At 31.8% G+C, this 18,912-nt stretch overlaps 1 protein-coding gene across 2 annotated transcripts; it reads left to right on the forward strand.

Annotated features, from left to right (window-relative positions):
* The first annotated feature begins 2,183 nt into the window (after positions 1-2,183).
* LOC134708356 (organic cation transporter protein-like) lies at positions 2,184-18,386 on the forward strand. Of its 2 annotated transcripts, none has more exons than XM_063568825.1 (11): positions 2,184-2,463; positions 3,065-3,225; positions 8,300-8,486; positions 9,391-9,494; positions 9,893-10,047; positions 11,190-11,358; positions 12,890-13,111; positions 13,547-13,773; positions 15,408-15,589; positions 16,132-16,286; positions 16,977-18,386. In XM_063568825.1, exons 2-11 carry the CDS (start codon positions 3,083-3,085, stop codon positions 17,035-17,037), a joined length of 1,605 nt encoding a protein of 534 aa, XP_063424895.1. In that variant the 5' UTR covers positions 2,184-2,463; positions 3,065-3,082; the 3' UTR covers positions 17,038-18,386. The 2 variants fall into 2 exon arrangements, with proteins under 2 accessions (XP_063424895.1, XP_063424896.1); XM_063568826.1 differs by lacking the exon at positions 11,190-11,358 and adding an exon at positions 11,852-12,020.
* The last annotated feature ends 526 nt before the right edge of the window (positions 18,387-18,912 follow it).

Consider the following 18,912-nt stretch of genomic DNA (forward strand, 5'->3'; position numbering starts at 1 on the left):
AAATAAATCAAGAATTAAAAATTAATACTATATGCCGGAAGAGCATTAGTTAAGTATCAAAATCAGGTAGGTCACGAGTACTAAATTATAATCCTAGTACCTTTGATAACTATCATGGAGCTCCTTTTCGAGATATTTGATTATTGGGATATGGCGGGAAATGGCTGACTCGGACTTACCTTATAATGGCATTGGTATTATTTGTGTCTCAAAGACATTAAATCAAGATTATGCTTAAAATTTGGTAAATTACCTGTTAAGGGGCACTAACTGTCAAATTCATTTTCATCGATTTGACTCAAATATTTGATTTATAACAATGTAAAACATTTATCAAAATTATAAAAAAAAGTCTAAAACAAACAAAATTACAGGACAAGGGCTCGATACAATGTAGTTTTTTTTCATGAGTTTATTTAGACGATATCTAATTAACTATCGAGTTGACCTCCGATGGCCATATAAGAATATAAACAAAAAGATAGATATAAATATATATATATAGAATAGTGCAATTAGATGTTCTAGGTCTGTTTAATCTCATAAGATAAAAATATATGTTAATCATCTTTTTTACCTTATTAAAAGTGACTTTCGTGGATCGAACCAGTCAATCAAATGATTTACCTTATTTCACTTATCAATTTCATAAATGATTGAACAAAAACAATCCTATTTTAGACTTTTATCTATATCTCGAAGCTATAGTGCCCTCAAATGCACCCATAGTCTTATACGAAAAGACAAATTGGTTTTAATGCGGGGTTCACACATTGCCGATTATTGCTCCCGTTTGAGATCAGACAACAATACGACACGAAAGGTGAAAAAGTCGGATTAATATCCTCAATTATCTGGAATGTCCTATCATTGTCTGAACGCAGTCGTTTTAGTTCGTAATAGATTCCTACGGGTCGGGAAGGTTCCGAATAGTTCGGCAAAGCACCCCGATAGTTAGGTGCGTCCCGTAACATTCGGGGCAACTCAGCCGATTTTGTCTAGTCGGATTACAATCGTGGCTATGTCGTGACAGATTCTGCTGTATCGGATCGAATTCCGAACAATGTCTTGTGTATTCTGGACGGTGTCCTGTGGAACGGGAATGATCTGGAGTAATTTTTCATAGCTGTTTTTCTGCCGTTTGAGTCCAGATAGCATCCAGATCTTGACGATTGCGAACCGCTTTTTGCCGAAACCGTTACGAAACAGTCCCGTTATTAATACGAAATTCGTCAATGATACCCACGTCAGAGTCCCGACAATTACAGAATACAATACGACTGAGACCCGACAAAGCCGTTTGCAATGCGATAGAGCGGACCGTGATAGGATTACATTCCGACAGTACCTGATCATCCCGAATATGCCGACAGTTTTAAACGGATAACTTCCGTCAACGTCGGTTCACTGTCTGGTCACTGTCTGATCTCTGTCGGATTACATTCGGTAGAGTCGGGACGCAGTCGTGTCAGACTCGGTCGAATTTTACCTGGCGAAAAATACAAATCGGATTAGAAGCTGATTGAGAACGGGATTATCGGGACTAATTCGCTTAGAAACGGTTGAATATCGGCGCTTCCTGAACACTATCTGATTGTTGTCGTGATCAAATTATTTTTTTTACAAATTTTAATTTAAGTTTGTATTTCCATCCACGATTCACAGGATCTTGATCAGACTTTTAATAAATTTTAATCGGGAATGGTCCTGTCAAGGACGGTAGTAAAAATCGTGAATGTGTGACCCCAGCTTATGGGGCAAAATTTTGACCTTGTATCGTAGGAAAAAACACCAAGGAAACCGAACATTTAGCCGTGACACAAATCCCAAAATCTCACCTAAGTACATTCTTTTGAAGGTATGATTCAGATGAAGTAGATAAAATGTAATTCAACCCATATTACAAATATTACAATTTTTAAAGAAGGGAGGAAAGATTACGAACAACGGATGAAAATGAAGACATTGCCCTTTTTCTTAAAAAAATAATTAAAACATATAAAACCAAACACGTTTATATATATTATATGTAAAATAAAAGCCTGTATCTATTAATGAAATTCATTATTGTTTTTTTTTGTATTTCTGAACAAGCTACACTTTTAAACATTTGCAATGCTTTGTATGTTCATATCGATCGATCTCACTAGTTTGTTCAAGTTTGTACCGGTTTGTAGGATGCGTGAAGTGAAGTGGAATACAACAAAATCAAGATTCGTGTATTATTTCCTGTGGCGTCTGAAAATGAACCTAATATTTATTAACAAAGCCTCTATATGACAATGTAATCTATCGTTTCGCTTGAAATCTTTACAAACCGAGGACACCTCAGAGGTTGTCAGATCACTATAGGATATTAGAAGTTCAGTATAATAAAAGTTATAAGTGTAAAATATTCGCTTTCCTCATCGCTTTCGCATATAATTCCTTAAACTGGTAGTTTATACAGAGATATTGAATAAGGTATGTGAACATTTTGATATTTAAAAGTTTGGACTGACAAAAACGAGCATTTAGTTCACACATCGTTTTATTAACTTTTCTTAAAGCTAGAGTAACGTTAAGTGCTAGCGTTAATAGATCTTTATATTGCCAACAATAAGCTCTACAATACACAAAGAAATAAAATGATATATGAGCAATATAAGATAGGGTTACATTAAAAAGTGTGTAGTGTAATCTAGAGTGTAATGAGGTCGATTTTTATAAAAATAGATATGAAAGTATATTAAAAGATTAAAAATAGAACAAGAAAGTTTCATATTTTGTAGTAGTTATCTTCATTATACAAGCAATCTCGAGATAGCAATTATCTATGACCATAACATAGTCTAAAGTATTGTCCAGTTAATTATGAAGTCTTGAAAGGCTATTTTTTTTTCAATTTTGTTTTGCTGACACCTTCCTTTGCAGGTAGGCGTTACACTAGCACACGAAGGGTATCGGGAAAAAAATAGCGTTTCCAGATGCCATATTTAATTGGACTAATGCTGCGAAGAGCCAAACATTTTGATAATTGCTTTGTCTTACGCTAGGTACAAATCTTAAAAATTTGGTATTTTAGGGGAATACATTCAGAAACATGGAATACGACGCCATTGTAAACAAAATTGGTGGATTTGGTAAATATCAAAAGATGATCATCGTCCTCCTGTCTATAGCACCCATATTTAATGCATTGACTACATTTGCTATGAATTTTACATTCGGAGAGCATGAACACAGGTAAGAACATAGAAAACTGCATGATGGCCATTCCAATTGTTCACACATCATTGTAAATATAACGAAATTTGATGAGACTTTTAACAAAGTGAGGGGTTGAGCGTTATAAATCCAGGTTTAATCCACCATTTTCTACATTTGAAAATGCCTATGACAGTTCTTGTTATTTGATTTGGATGTGTTTTGTCATTTGATTTTGCTATGTGATTAGGGATTTTCCGATTTGATTTTTCTCTGAGTTCAGTATTTTTGCATGTTATTTCCTAAATATCTTCAGGTAAGTTCGAGAAACAAGAGTTAGAAAGCCTGAGTATTTCCATCCACATCCGAGTCGTCAGTACAAAAATAAATTTGCAAGCATTTAAACCTAACAACTGTCACAAAACGGTCGATTAACTTTGCCAGGACAGATGAACCTTTTACTGAGTACAATGAAATATTTCATGATCTTGAATTTATTTCCAAATTATAATTTAATTTATGTCAGTACCCAGCCTTGACTTAAAAGAACAAAGAATACAGACACGAAGACCCAATTTCAAGACCCTCATTGATAAGATATACTTTGATTCATCAGCTGTTTTAATTTGTCATTCTGTACACTGTAACCTAATGGACTAAATGAAAGATGAGGATCAGTTTTATGATAAATTACAAACGGATAAGGCTTTGACGTCTTACAGTTTACACAGCGATTAGCTACATAATTCATATTTCCAACCGAGTTCACCTTTATAACTGCATGCACCCGATGAAGCAAGTTTGTGTAGCTCTATATTGCGTTATACTTTACAAAATATAACAAGAATAACATAAGCTAGCGTTTTAATGTTACATGCGTAGACATTTATTTATTAACAAATATGTATAGATGTTGATCGTCTAGATAATTTAAAATAATAATAATAATAAAACAAAAAAAGGTTAGTTTTATTGCTTATAATCATTTGTTACTTGACCTTCTTAAAAACTCAAGCTCCTTGTGAAGTTTTAATTATGCTTTACAATTTTACCACAACAAAAGTAGATGTGACCACTTGCTTGTGCTTATTATACCGGTATGCATTACACATACTAGTATATTAACCATAAACCTAATCACAGAAGTCATAAGCAATTAACAAACATATTATCAAGAAAAAAATATAACACTGATTGACGCACATTTTATAAAAATATTGATGCTTATTAGAGTCGAGGTCGGGCGTCAGCTGTACAAAGAGTGATAACTCTAATTTAATCTTACAGCAAAATGCCTTTAGAAAGATTGCTAACTTGAAATCTGAATCGTGAAGTCATTATTAAGTAAGATATACTACCCTCATTTAAGAGTAGAGTAGTCTGACTTGTAACCAATTTATATGTCTGAAGGACTAGACTACTCAGAAAGGAGGGTAGTATACCTAACATAATAACGATTTCACGGTTCAGCTAGCAAGCAAGGTAATTCAAGATATTACCTTTAGCTAAACACTCAATGCATTTTGCTGTAATACAGGAGAAACGTTGTTTTTTCTTTACTGACGTGGATTGGGAGAGAAAATCCTTATCTAAAATGACTACATTTTTCAGATATTCATTAATCATTAGACAATTATTTGTCACCCTAAGGGCTTAACATTCTTGTAAATAATGTAAAACTACTAAAACTGCCACAGAAAGTCTACTTTGAGATCTTAACATGTACCAAGACCTTTCACAATATGTCACTGATTCTGAGAAGATGATATTTTTTAATAATCCTTTAAGTTACAGTTTTTAGCAATTAACAAGTGCAAAAATTGACTATTGTATAATTATCCCTCTCCTATATTTAACTTATTAAAAAACCAGCATGAAAATTTTCGATATATATCATCAACATATTTTTTCTCAAGATATAGCAGAACAGATATTACAAATACTTTCATCAGCTCAAAATGAATTTAGGCTACACTAGTTTACGTTTAGCTTTCCGCATATTACACGTTTCCGTCGAGTTGTTAAACAATTAAAAGTCATACAATTTTTATATGTGGTAGCATCTGGTTGAACCCCTCTGAATCGTTTTCAATTCCTTCGATTGTCTACTTCCTGTTCACATAAACACTCTTGAACGCACAACAGCGTTGAAAACATTAAATGTACCCATTTTACTGTACAGGGTGTAAATTTTGACATACATGTCTCCTCAGTGGTGTTAGAGGCGAACATACTGAACGTAAAAACATACGTGTAAAAAAACAACAGAAATATTTAGCCATTCAAACATTTAAATAAAATAATGGTTATTATATATCATGGCAATATTTCGTATATTAGTATTTAAAGAACTAATGAAAAAAAAAGACCTGACGTATTGCTAAATCCGACCAAGGAATTAGAGCTAAAATTAAGTTTCTGCCATATTGACCACGCTATATGTAGAGACTGGTTACTAATCAGAAGATAGAAAGCATAACTTGTTTATCTAAGGTAATTTTCAAATTCAAAATCAACGAAAAGACTGGAATGTTAAATATATATATAGAATTTGAAATGATTATTCTTTATTACAAAAATGAGATGTTGTACATGTTTGTATGCCAAATGGCACACATCAACCATCAACTTAAAATTAAAGTGGATGGGCGCAACTTAAATAAACTTTCATCATAATTGGCTGAAAACTAAACATTGCATTATATTTTAGAAAAATATTGTTTAAAGCACCATTTAACAAAATTTTACTGCTCAGTCTTAAACTTTTTTTATTCCATCGTAACTAACAAACTGTATATTGTCTATTGGATATTTATATAGCGTAAATCTTATAGGCTGTATTTGCTTACGGATACAGCGGACATAAAGTATTATTATTACTAGATGAAACGTGCGACTGGCGTACAAAATTTAAAAACTGGTATGTTTGATGAATTATGCTATTCTAACTTTAAAACAGCAGAAGGTCACCAGTTACTAAGACATTTATTTATTTACGTTTCCTGAGGCTGTATCATTAGTTTGATATCATTGTCATTGATAGGGTTATATTTATAAATTTACTGTTTACAAATTTTTGAATTTTTTGAAATACTAAGGCTTTTCTACCTCAGGCATAGATTACCTTAGCTGTATTTGGCAACACTTTTAGGAATTTTGGGGTAATGCTCTTCAACTTCGTACTTTTTTTTGCCTTTTTAACTTTTTTGGATTCGAGCGTCACTGATGAGTCATTTGTAGACGAAACGCGTCTGGCGTATATACTAAATTTAGTCCTGTATCTATGATGAGTTTATTTACATGCTTTTTTTTACAAATGTTAAACAGGTAGATTCCTCAAGGTTACACCAATACAATAACATCTTGGCGATAATATCGGGATACAAGGCCTATCTTTCCTATCTCACAATAAACACCAATATTTGAAAAATATTATGTTACACGAAGAATGTTTTTATAGAATTTTCAATAAAGTTTTTTTTTTCATTTCTTTATCTAAAAGAGTAAACTATTTTCTTTTGTGAGTCAGATGTAGCATTCTCCTGTGCTAACAACTTTACAAAACGATGGGGTTTTTGTATGATAAAAAATAAAAAGAGCAGTAAAATATTTAAAAAAAAAGGTGAGCCTGACTAGATGTTATTTGAAATATGAAACTGACCTTTAATTTTTTAAGTAGACATTTAAGTTTTATCACCAGTATTACTTAAACAAAACCAAATATTGGTAACATCAAATTGTTATTCGTTTCTTTAATTAATACGTTCATTCAAGAACTAAAGAATGCTTTGTCTTGGAAATTTAAATTTGTATGAATTAAAATCACAAAAATACTGAACTCCGAGGAAAATTCAATCGCAAAGTCCCCAATCAAATGGCAAAACCAAAAATAGACAACAACTGTCATATTGCTGTCTTGGTACAGGCATTTTCAAATGTAGAAAATGGTGGATTAAACCTTGTTGTATAGCTAGCTAAAGCTCTCTATTATATGACAGTCGCATCAAATTCCGTTATATTTACAATGATGCGTAACTCACTAGCGACATGTTTTTGGGATCTTATATTTGTAGTGAAGTCATTTGATATGCAGGTTCTAAATCTGATTGTAACATTTTGAATAAGTGTTTATTTATATAACGAGTGATGCACGTATTGTAGGAGACTGTATTGACTAAGTTTGGACTCGGATGGGTAGGGATACACGTTTTTAAAAAGTGTATGCTTGTATTGGCGACGGACCCGGTTTTGGTTCTATTGATTTTTGAAATTTCAACATGAGTAAACTACTGACGCCTGACTCGACTTCTTAATTTACCTTTACCACCATAGTAATAAGCTTCCCAAAATTGATAACACTTATCCTTTTACCGTCTTTTAGACTGAAATCTTCTAATAAGGTATCTTTTGTCTTTCTTTGTTGACATATTTGTTTGTTTTTAAAGTGATTAAAGTGATAACACGATGGTGATTACTGGCTCCCTATTTTTTACTTTTTTACCTATTATGTCTGTTTGTTTTGTTCACACATTGTTGCTAATATACTAGCAATGGAATTGTATGCAACTGTCATACAAGTGAGAGGATTAGCTAGATATAGTACCAGGTTAAAATAACAATTTTCTACATATGGTTATACCTGTCAGGAATATGACAGTTGTTTTCCATACATTTAATGTGTTTGAGTGTTTGATAGTGCCGTTTGTTATGGGAAAAAGTAAAAAGTAAAATCACAAAAATACTGAACTCAGAGGAAAATCAATTTGGAAAGTCCATAATCATATGGCAAAATCAAAAAACAAAACGCATCAAAAACGAATGGACAAGAACTGTCATATTCCTGACTTGGTACAGGCATTTTCAAATGTAGAAAATGGTGGATTAAACCTGCAATTAAATTCACAAAAATACTGAACTCCGAGGAAAATTCAAAACTGAAAGTCCCTAATCAAATGGCAAAATCAAGGAATAAAACAACATCAAAGTACTTTCAGATTTTGAGTTTTCCATTAAGTTCGGTATTTTTGTTATTTTACATTTTGTCTAAACAATTGGAAATGTAGTAACTGTATATATATGTTGATAAGAATAATCTTTACTTTTATTCACACAGGTGTCAAACTCCCCATGATCTGGAAGGAAATGAATCTCTACACACACAAATATACTGGGATAATACATCTGTAGAAGTTACCGGGTATAATGTGACAGAATGTACAATAATTATTAATGGATCTGAAACCAAATGCAGTAGTTGGGTATATGACCAAAGTGTATTTGTAGAAACCATCATATCTAAGGTAACGTAGAAATTATACTATCTTGTAAATCTATACATCAATACATAGCATAAGCATAGAAAATGAAGAAAGTTACATTAAAATATAATGAAAATAATAAAAAGATTTCAAATTGTTGCATGGTTGTCGAATAGGAGGCAGACGATTAAGATTGACAGCTCTATAAATGATGTAAATGTTTCAGTGAGCAAAAAGATACTTAAAGCAGTTATCAATTTTATAATATGCTCAAAAGACTTTCCATTCTGTTCTATTTCTTTAACCCGCATATCTGTCACAAAACATGTGCCGTAAAAACCGAAGCTTGAATTTTCAGGCTATTCGATCGATAGTTTAATGATACCGACTGAAAGCAGGTCAAATGATTATCAGAACAAGGTTTAAAAATGCCAAAGATAATCTATCATAACTGATTGCAGAAAAAATTAAATAACACTTTATTTGTGACATTTTTAAAAATATTGTATTGCTAATCATTTGACCTGCTTATATCTATCTATCAATGGCAATGAGTCCTTTAACTAGAGTAGTTACCTTCCTCCGGAACGCTCAAATCAAAATATTTGAAAGCGAAGGATGTATCTGTACCAACTACTACCAAGCCAGTTGAAGAACAATTAGTTAAAAAAGAACACAAATTATTAGCCAAATTCATGGGAAGAATAGTCTTAGTTTTTAAACGGACAATTTAAGAAAAGTTTCTTATAGATCATGTCTAGTACCAAAATACACGAAAGGAGAATAGATATCATGGTATGTAATGGTTATATATACCTGGTGATCGATCCAGGCACTTTTTTGTTTCATAAAGCTAGTTTTGTAGAGGATCATCAATTCATTGGTGATCTGTTATAATATAGGGAATCAAACATTACAAATTTATACCGTAACGTTTTGCTTTCAGTTTGATGTTGTGTGTGACAAAAAGTTTTACCGGGCACATTTCTTAATGAGTCACTATCTTGGTCTCCTTGTTGGATCAATTTTCACTGGTTTTCTGTCGGACACGTAAGTATGCTGGTTTTTTTTTCCCACTTTTACTCGTTTGAGGTGTTAATATCATTAATGTTTACCCTATTATTCCATGTAAGTTATACATTTTTACAAAATGTTGTGCGTAATTATCTGTTATTAAAAATACAGAATTAATTTGCCTGGACAAACCTTTATCGTTTTTAGAACTACAGTACATAATCTGGAGTCGTTTTTACACTAAAGATAGTCAATCTGTTTCATTTTTGTTGTTATTCCACGAACAAAACAAATGTCTGACTGTAAATCCAGTTGTAATCAGGAAAATATTTCTACTGTTTCTTTTTTAAACCTTAAATATTCCTAAATTTATTTTGTGGCTTCTGAAGGTGATAAGTTTGCATGAAAACTAAGTGTGAAGATTATTTTAACAGATTTGGTCGTAAACCTTTACTTGGTTTTGGAATTGCTCTATTACTGATATCAACGGCTGTAAGACCTATGATTCCTAGCTTAGACGTAGTGACGATCTTTGAGTTTTTCAACGGTTTTGGGAGTGTTATTTACTACATAGTTCCTTATATTCTAGGTAAGAAATTAAAATTAGTTTTCCGCCGTTTCTACTTGAATTCTGCGGATGCAATAACACGTATTTAAATATAGCATAACCGCGCAATATATATCATACACATATCCGCACAATATATACAAGAAACATATTAGAACAGTTGAAACAATTAATCACATATTTTAGCTTCAAATTATAATAAACCTTATTTCGAAACATATTAGAAAGGTATTCACACATTTGCACATATCCGCACAGATATCATAACTCTGACATATAAAAAAATAACGTTTTTGTTTTTGCTTCAGTAGATTTTTTGTGCTGGTCATATTCAAAGAAAGTTTATTATTCAAACTGTGTATAATTTACATATTTTCGCTCAAATGAAACAATAACTCTGATATACCATAAATCAAATTTTCTAGCGACTATAATTTTGTTTATATCTATGAAGCGGGAAATAGTTGCTCTGTATGCAATATTTTTGCAAATATATCAGCACAGTTATTTTCTCACATCGAACATGAGCGTCAACAGTTCAAAATTATTCCGACCAGAGGACTGTACTTCAAGAATGGGAGAATATATGTATATACATGTATAAACATTAGATCATGCTTCAGTAAAAAGGCTTTGATATAAATGCATATTATTTACAAGTTTTTGAAATCTAAATTTACTTATACTGTAGCTGATATATTGTTTTTCAAGAACTAAGAATACTTAATCAATCAGAGACTCTTACGGGTATTCCCATAGTTTGTGACGTCAATTAATAAACCGAAAACCGAAATCATATTTATTACAATGTTAAAAGAATCAGCCAGGGCCAATTTTCCTGATGTACATTCGTCCTTACTTGGCTAAGTCTTTTATTTTTGTCGTTGTTTGTGGATTTTTATGAGTACATCACCCGTAAATTGATAGAATGGAACACAGAAAGGTACATTAGTATTTTCCTCCGGATGACAAAACAAAACCCATATCAAACGGAACAAACCAATCAACTACTTGTATATGCCCTTTATTTTATGTCAAAAGGTTATATCAAAGGAAATCCTCACAGAAACCTGCTGCAAGGATCCGTTTTATTTTGCAAAAAATCAACGGGCCCGAGAAGCTCAGGGTTTATGCTGTATGGCCTTATATTATTCTATTTTTAGCTACAGAGATGGTAGGGCCGGATCACAGAGTTTTTGTATCGTTCTGTGTGTATTTCTCGTTCTGTTTTGGCAACTACATTTTGCTTTTATTAGCATTCTTCTTCCGGAATTGGGAACATCTAATGTGGGCCATTGGTGTTCCTATTGGTGGATACATTATTGTGTTGTTGTAAGAATACACAGTCTTTTTTTAATTGATGTTTTTGTTTTGTATTTTAAATCAGGAGGTGTGGTACCGTTCAAATAAGAAGACTATTTTAATTTTGAGCAACATTAGCTTATCTTTGTTCAAATGTCTTATGTCGATATCGAATATACAAACTAAGTTAGCCATCGAAAATTTACGGAATATACTCCAAATGAAACGCGACCGAGAGTTTACAAAGGATTATAGTCTCTTGTTATACATGCATCACTCGCCAAATTCACTCACAGTCAAAAGATCACAATCGGGAACATAAAACATGATAAAAAAATCAGATTAGACTACTACTCTTCTTGTAACTTACGATATTAAACCACTCATGACAAAAGGAGAAGAATATGACCATTATGATTTTCTCTCTAATTTAAAGAAATATTCTTTACCTTTTCATCATTCATATATTTAACGATAGCTTACAGTTATTATTCTTATGCTATTTATCTTTATATTGTTTTAGCAACAGAACTCGTTGGGCCTAAACACAGACTTTTAGCCTCGTTCTGTGTGTATTTTACATTTTGTATTGGCTTCTACATTTTACTTTTATTGGCATTTTTCATCCGCAATTGGGAACATTTAATGTTTACCATCAGTGTACTTATTGGTGGATACATTATAACTTTGTTGTAAGAATAATGTCTGAGGATCAAGCAGCAATTTTCTAATGCTGAAAATAAACAAGCTTTTGGGGATAGACATATATGTGCTTGGTTATGTCAATTTTTAAAAATTAAACATGCTTTTGGGGAAAGGCGTCTTTATGCTTCGTAATATTCAAATCAGATTAAAATACCACAGTAATTTCTAACGGAAAATTGGGCATTGACTAAAAAGGGAATAAAGGGGGAAAAATGTATGGGCGGTACTAATAACAAAATGCATATAACAATAAGATAAGTAAGCATATGAATTTTTTAATATACTATAATCACTACCTTCAGTTATATATAATTTCACTTGAATTCGAAAACAACCCCATTACAACATAAAACATAAAGGACCGTACACATTCGTCTTTATTTCATATACATTGCAATGTAACTTGTGGTATAATGTGTTGTTGCTATTGACTGTTTTGTTGAAGAGAGCAAGTTCGTTCACATTTTAATATTATTAATACATTTATATCTTTTCTTTTTGGACAAGTAAACGAAAGGGTGCGATAAGGTCATTTGTGTGCCTTACTTTCAATTGAAATTCAAAAGTGTTAATTTTTTTTTATGTTTTTTTTTCAAAATTGAAGTATAACAAACTTAAAATCATCACAAACCTAGCAATTATTTTTTTCCCACATACAGATCATTTAATACTTCAATGTTTTAAGCTTAGCCTTTACGCACCTCATTGTAATAAGGTCTGTAATTTTACTTTAGCACAAGTAGGGTTTAAAATGCTTGAATGTTAGTTCTTGCAAAATGTAAATCACATTTTAAAATCATCCGAAGTAAAATTGAATTAACACACCTTAGTGAAATTACTTAATCTTTATTTGTAGTTTTATATCTGAATCACCTCGTTGGCTGTTGAGTCAAGGAAAGAAGAAAGAAGCAATTGCAATTCTGCAAAAGATTGCCAAGACAAATGGAGAAAACATAAACCTTTCATCAGAAGATATAACTATCCACAAGGAGAAAAATGCATCAATTTTCAACTTTGTGAAAGCATTAATGAAATCGAAGATATTATGCATGCGACTGTGCATAGTAGCACTGAACTGGTAAGAAAAATAATTTTCAAAATGTGAATTTGAAATGAAAATGAAATTGTTAACAAAATTATGCTTGGCTAAGAATATGAAATGGCTTTGTGTACGTTTTTTTATCTTCATTATTCATTTGTTTCAAGAAAAAAGATACAATGATAATACATAATACGGAGTAGCATATATATCTCTATAATGCTGAATTGTTTTCAAGAAGTATCATACTATAACATATGAGTATGACTGTACTGCAACCAATCACATTCTCTGTAACAGCAATAATGTAGCCAATCATACGGTTAAATGATGGTTTCTGTTTTATTAATAATATCATGATTGCCTTTTCGGTCGGAAAATATGATAAATAGTAAGAACAACATAATAACAAAAATGTAACATGTGACAAGAATTAGCACTTTGAAAGAAAATCTTTTTAATTTTGTTTTACAGGTTTGCACTCAGTTTGACATATTATGGAATTTCAATGAATGTAGCAAAATTTGATGGAAATATTTACGTCAACTTTGGGATATCTAGTACAGTGGAAACAGTTGCTTGTTTCTTTTGTTTATTAGGTCCAGACCGATTTGGGCGGAAAGTGTTTTTCTGTTCATCCATGGTCATCGGAGGTCTGACATGTTTCTGCACTATTTTTCCGTCTCTTTATGCGTCTGAATGTAAGTATATGGTGACACCAACGAGGGGTTCGAAGACCATTTTTTAACAACTTTTCTGTGGAGCAACCACAAAAGTCGGACAATTGTCATTACAAATTATAAATGTATTAAATTTCAAATTATAAACAAATAACTACATACTCTGTATCAAGTATACAAGAAAATCCTCCAAAACATTTTGTAAACGTCTGGTTTCCGGAACCAATAAATAAAGGCAACAGTAGTTTACCGTTGTTCGAAACTCATAAATCGATAGAAAAATCAAATCCTGGTTTTAAACTAAAACTGAGAGAGACGCATTAATCTGACTTACTTACATGCATAATAAAAGGGGAATGAAGAAAGCAATCAAAATGGTGAATAAAGTTAGTGAATAGAAAAGTTAATCTGCTTGAACGAAAATTATTAGTGTAACACAGTTATTCTCGCGTTCGATATATGAACGCAATTGGCCCTCATGCACTTGTCTCAGTGTACCTTAATGTAACACAAGGTACTTAACTTGTGTTATGCCGTAATCTTAATTGATTTATCTACACAATGGTATATAACACGCCTACTTTGTTGTTGGAATCAGCCGTAGCAATCCTAGGTATATAGGAATATTTGTTTTCTGAGACAAGTGCCTGTGAATTGACAAGGGAATCCAATTTATAAAAAAGAGGCAGTAGTAGCTTTACCGATGTATACATTACATAAAACCTCCAGGATATCAAGCAGGTAATTTCGTACGTTAGACGTTTTGTCACGAATAACCAGTGGTTCTTTAAAAAAACCCATTGGAAGTCGGAATCAGATAACAAGTTTAAGAGCTTTAAAAATCAAAACAGTCAGCTTGTGTAAAAAACTGATAAAAAAGTTGTTTAAGTCCAAAATGAAAAGAAAATGCCACGGCAAACACTGAAATACTGGTCAAATACCAACCTAACCAAAGAGTCGGAGATGATCTAGTTGCTCTGGGAGGATAGTGCAGTTTATATCTAGAAATTGATAATCTTGGATAATTCAACATCATTTTTTAAAATTTTTACTCACCACAGATACAAGGCTTCTAATTTAAACCTCAGACGCGCGTTTCGTCTACATAAGACTCATCAATGGCGCTCGTGTTCATACAGTTGTAATGCAAAGTCAGATACGAAGTTGTAACAAGCGTAATTCTGAAGAAATGTGCCGAAAACATTGCTTATTCAATCTATTTCTTAGGTAAGAAAACATATTAAATTTTTTAATAATAATTCAGTTTTATAGACTAAATTTGCAGAAAATAATCATTTTAGAGATAATATAACAATGATAAGGATAAATGCTGACTCCTCATCTCGAAATCGAAAATTTTGAAAAGGTGTGCCACACACTTATATAATTCAGAAGTAGCAAATCGAGGTAAAAAAACCCTGGTGGAATCGCATGAAACGGGACCCAGTATATTGGCAGGTTAAGCGTCTCCCATCAGGCAAATGAACACATCAGCTAACGAATAATGACATATTTCCAAAATACCACTCTTTATCGATACAAGAAAAGAAAAAAAGTTTACGACACTGAAGAGAAATTCAATATACCACATTTACAAATTGTACAAGACGCACGCATACACATCCAACATAATGTTTGTATACTTTTAATTACAGCTCTTAGTTGGTTGACCATTACTTTGGCAATGGGCGGGAAATTCTTTACAACCATTGCCTTCTTCTTCGCATATCTGATAACGGCTGAATTATTTCCAACTGTATTAAGAGCATCAGCGCTTGGGTTATGCAGCATGTCAGGTCGAATAGGATCAATAACCTCAGCATACATAGGAGAATTGGTAAGTTTTCAGTTTTGCTTTTCTAATTGTGTAATTATTGCTGTTTTAGAAACCAAGAAGACAAATATTCTTGTCCCGTGATGCATTTGATAATGGTCATGTCGACTTGGCTTCAAAGTATGTACAGGAAATATATGGATAGACACCGTTAAATAAAACAAAAACAAGCAAACAAATTATCTTGTGAAAATAAATTGAACAATTTACAAATTACGAAAATGAAGTCAGTAAGGGAAAAGCAAAAAAATAAAAATTGTTTAACAATGACTGCCATGACAAGTTGCACAGAACACAGAGCTTACTAAAATAAATAGAATACACATAATATTCAACGTATATTACAAATAAATGGTATGGATTTTAAATTTTCTTTTAAATGACACAATACTTCATCTCTTATATAATTGGTTTTAAGAATTTTGTACTATATCGATTTTATAAATACATGTGTATATTAAAATAGCATTGCGATAGCTCAACTATAGATTGAATTTTTAAAGAAAAGAAAACAAAATATTTTGGAGCTTGTTTATATTTTACAGGACTCAGTTTTTTCAACACAGTTCGGTAAAGCTTTACCATTGATTATATTCGGAGCCGTAGGACTGGTTGCAGGACTTCTAGCTGCTTTCGCCTTACCAGAAACGGTAAAAACGCTGCTCCCAGAGTCAATAAAAGACGCAAAAACTCTTAATAAGTATGTACATTTGTACTTTATAATAAAAAATAATGTACCCCGGTATAATGTAAATGAAATCGAAAAAAAAGCGATTTTTTCATAATTTGATACAGAAGCGCGTTTTGTCTACATTAAACTCATCAGTAACTCTAATATCAAATTAGAAAGCCAATCAAGTTCAAAGTTAAAGAGCATTGAGGAACGATAAATTCTTATAATTAAGACTGTATTCCTGTTTGCAAAACAGTCTTTTCTAATATATCATTGCACGAGTTTCTAACTTTAATGATGTGTTTGTATGTAGGGTGGAAGTATCTAAAGGAAAAGTAAATAAAGTTAGTACTTCAAAAGAACAACTGAAAAAAGAAGGAAAACTGAGAGAAATCTTTCTCTATATTGATGTACATAAACAGGGAGAACGTGTTTGCATACAAAGCCTTAGGTGGATACATCTAAAGTAAATAAAGGCAATAGTAGTATATTGGTGTTCAAAAGTCATAAATCGATCGAGAGAAAACAAATCCGGGTAACAAACTAAAAAGATGTGATGCAAAATGATATTTGAAAAAAGGAAAGAAAATTGAAAGACAACTTTCTATATAATAGTGATATACATAAATAAGAAGAATGTCAGGATTAATAAATGAAAACAAAATATTCATCTTTAGTCCATGCAGTAACTATTTCATACTCTGATTTTTTTTTCAGTAATCTAACACACGAAGTAGAACAGGAGCAGGAATTGGATTCTTTAAAGGAAACAACCTAATTACACATATATTGGAAATTAATATCACTGCCATTTGTTCATTGTTTTTTGTATTGATATGTAAATTTTTTATACTTTTAAATGGATAAGATATCTTTATTAATAAAAAGGAGTAACCAAACCCACTAATTTAAACATTGGAATAAAAATGAGAAATGTGACCTTTATACGTGTTATTTTAAATTTTAGTTCATTTATGTGGGTAAAGTTAAGTGTGATGTACATTTTCATTGAACAAGAAAATATTTTTGTTTAAACCGAAGCTGAAAGCCGCCGGGGTCTGAAATTTTCTCGCTGTGTTGAAGATTAATTGATTTTTTGGTCGGGTTGTTGTCTCTTTGACACATTCCCTTCTCAAATTACGATCATGATAGTTGTAAAGACAAGCAGATTTACACTGAACCAAACATCAGAGACTTTAAACTAAAGGTTTTCGCAAAAAGAGGACCAACAAAAATTAGAACTCAACGTATAAGAAAGATGAGCATATTCTGTTTCTAATGCAACATCTGTTTGTTCAGTAAAAAATACTCAGTTATCAAACTCGAAACACAAATAAACAGGAAATAAATTATTTTGTATATATGCAGGATAAGAATTAATAGCATTTCCACCAAAATGAAGGACAATGCCGGATTTATTTGTGTACAATAGTGAAAATAACTTTTCGCGCATCAAAGGAAAGTCATTGTAGCAGACACAACCTATTGAAAGCCCACGAACTTTTTCTTTGTAGTCAACATATCCAGTGTGTAGGTATGTAGCTACAGAGTGAAGGAAAAATTCCTATTTCAAACACTTCAGTTATCACGTGTGTTGTATTTGAAATCGAAAGAGGAAGGTACATTAGTAAGACAGAAAGTGTAAGCTACTAGTATGTAAGAACGCAGTTGAAGACGAACTACATTTTCTTTTAAAATTTCCTGTTCTGAAAGATACTAGATCTCAACATCTGTCCAATTTAAATTCTAAATTCAAAACAATTTCTAGCTTATCTGATGAAATGAAATTTGTTTAGATTATTTAATCTAAAGAATTTTTGTTACTTCAAACCTATCTAATTTAGCGCACTCCCTTTTAGAAGAAAGGAAGAAAATCTTTGAAAATAGCAATGTAGTTTGAAAGAATCTATATTTATGTAATAAAATTTGTCAGGAGGTGTCTCCCATAGACGTACGACTAAAACAATTATGTAATTTCTCAAGGTCACAGTGGCACCCAAAATAACTTTTGTTTGTCAATAACATGGTTTATAATCATGTTACGTAGTGTGGATGTGTATTCATGTTTTTAGTTTAAAGTACTCTAATCATTTTAATCATTCTAATAATTTACTATGGTTTATTTTGTAATTCATTTGATTGTATAGCTCTATTTTTGAGCACCATGATTTGTTAAAAAAAACTATCTTATCTCATCTTATCTTATTTGTTGTCGTGTTTTTTGCAAGGTTTATAGCTTTGTAAAGGTCCATGCATCGCGTTGTTGTTCTGGAGGTAGATTAAGTTTTACTTCTTAAGGAAGCAAAGAAAATAGAAGTGCTGGTTTATCTTTATGATGAAATAAAGATATAACATTATATTAAAATTGGAAGCAGAATTTTAATATATAGACGTTTCATTTTAAGTATGCCTTCGACAAATTGATTAACCGAATGAATCAGTGTGCAATAGGTGCAATAACCATGATGATGTTAACGCGATCACGTTGTCGACACAGTTTAAATAATGTGCCTAAGATTAAAAGCAGATCCTGCAATACAAATCTAATTATAAAGAAGAAAAATTAAATCCACCGTTTGCAGTTGCATATTTGATTTAGAACTGAATAAAACTATCATTCTGTTAACAGACCTTTTCAAATCAACATAAATAG

The sequence above is a fragment of the Mytilus trossulus genome, chromosome 2 (assembly GCF_036588685.1).
Source record: "Mytilus trossulus isolate FHL-02 chromosome 2, PNRI_Mtr1.1.1.hap1, whole genome shotgun sequence".
NCBI classification, from domain to species: domain Eukaryota; kingdom Metazoa; phylum Mollusca; class Bivalvia; order Mytilida; family Mytilidae; genus Mytilus; species Mytilus trossulus.

Bases quoted from the DNA above. Each gene is read 5' to 3' on its own strand.
- LOC134708356 (XM_063568825.1), top strand. From the start codon at position 3,083: ATGGAATACGACGCCATTGTAAACAAAATTGGTGGATTTGGTAAATAT. The intron at 9,495-9,892 runs GTAAGTATGCTG...TTATTTTAACAG, and splicing joins ACTGGTTTTCTGTCGGACAC to ATTTGGTCGTAAACCTTTAC. The intron at 10,048-11,189 runs GTAAGAAATTAA...TTCTATTTTTAG, and splicing joins CATAGTTCCTTATATTCTAG to CTACAGAGATGGTAGGGCCG.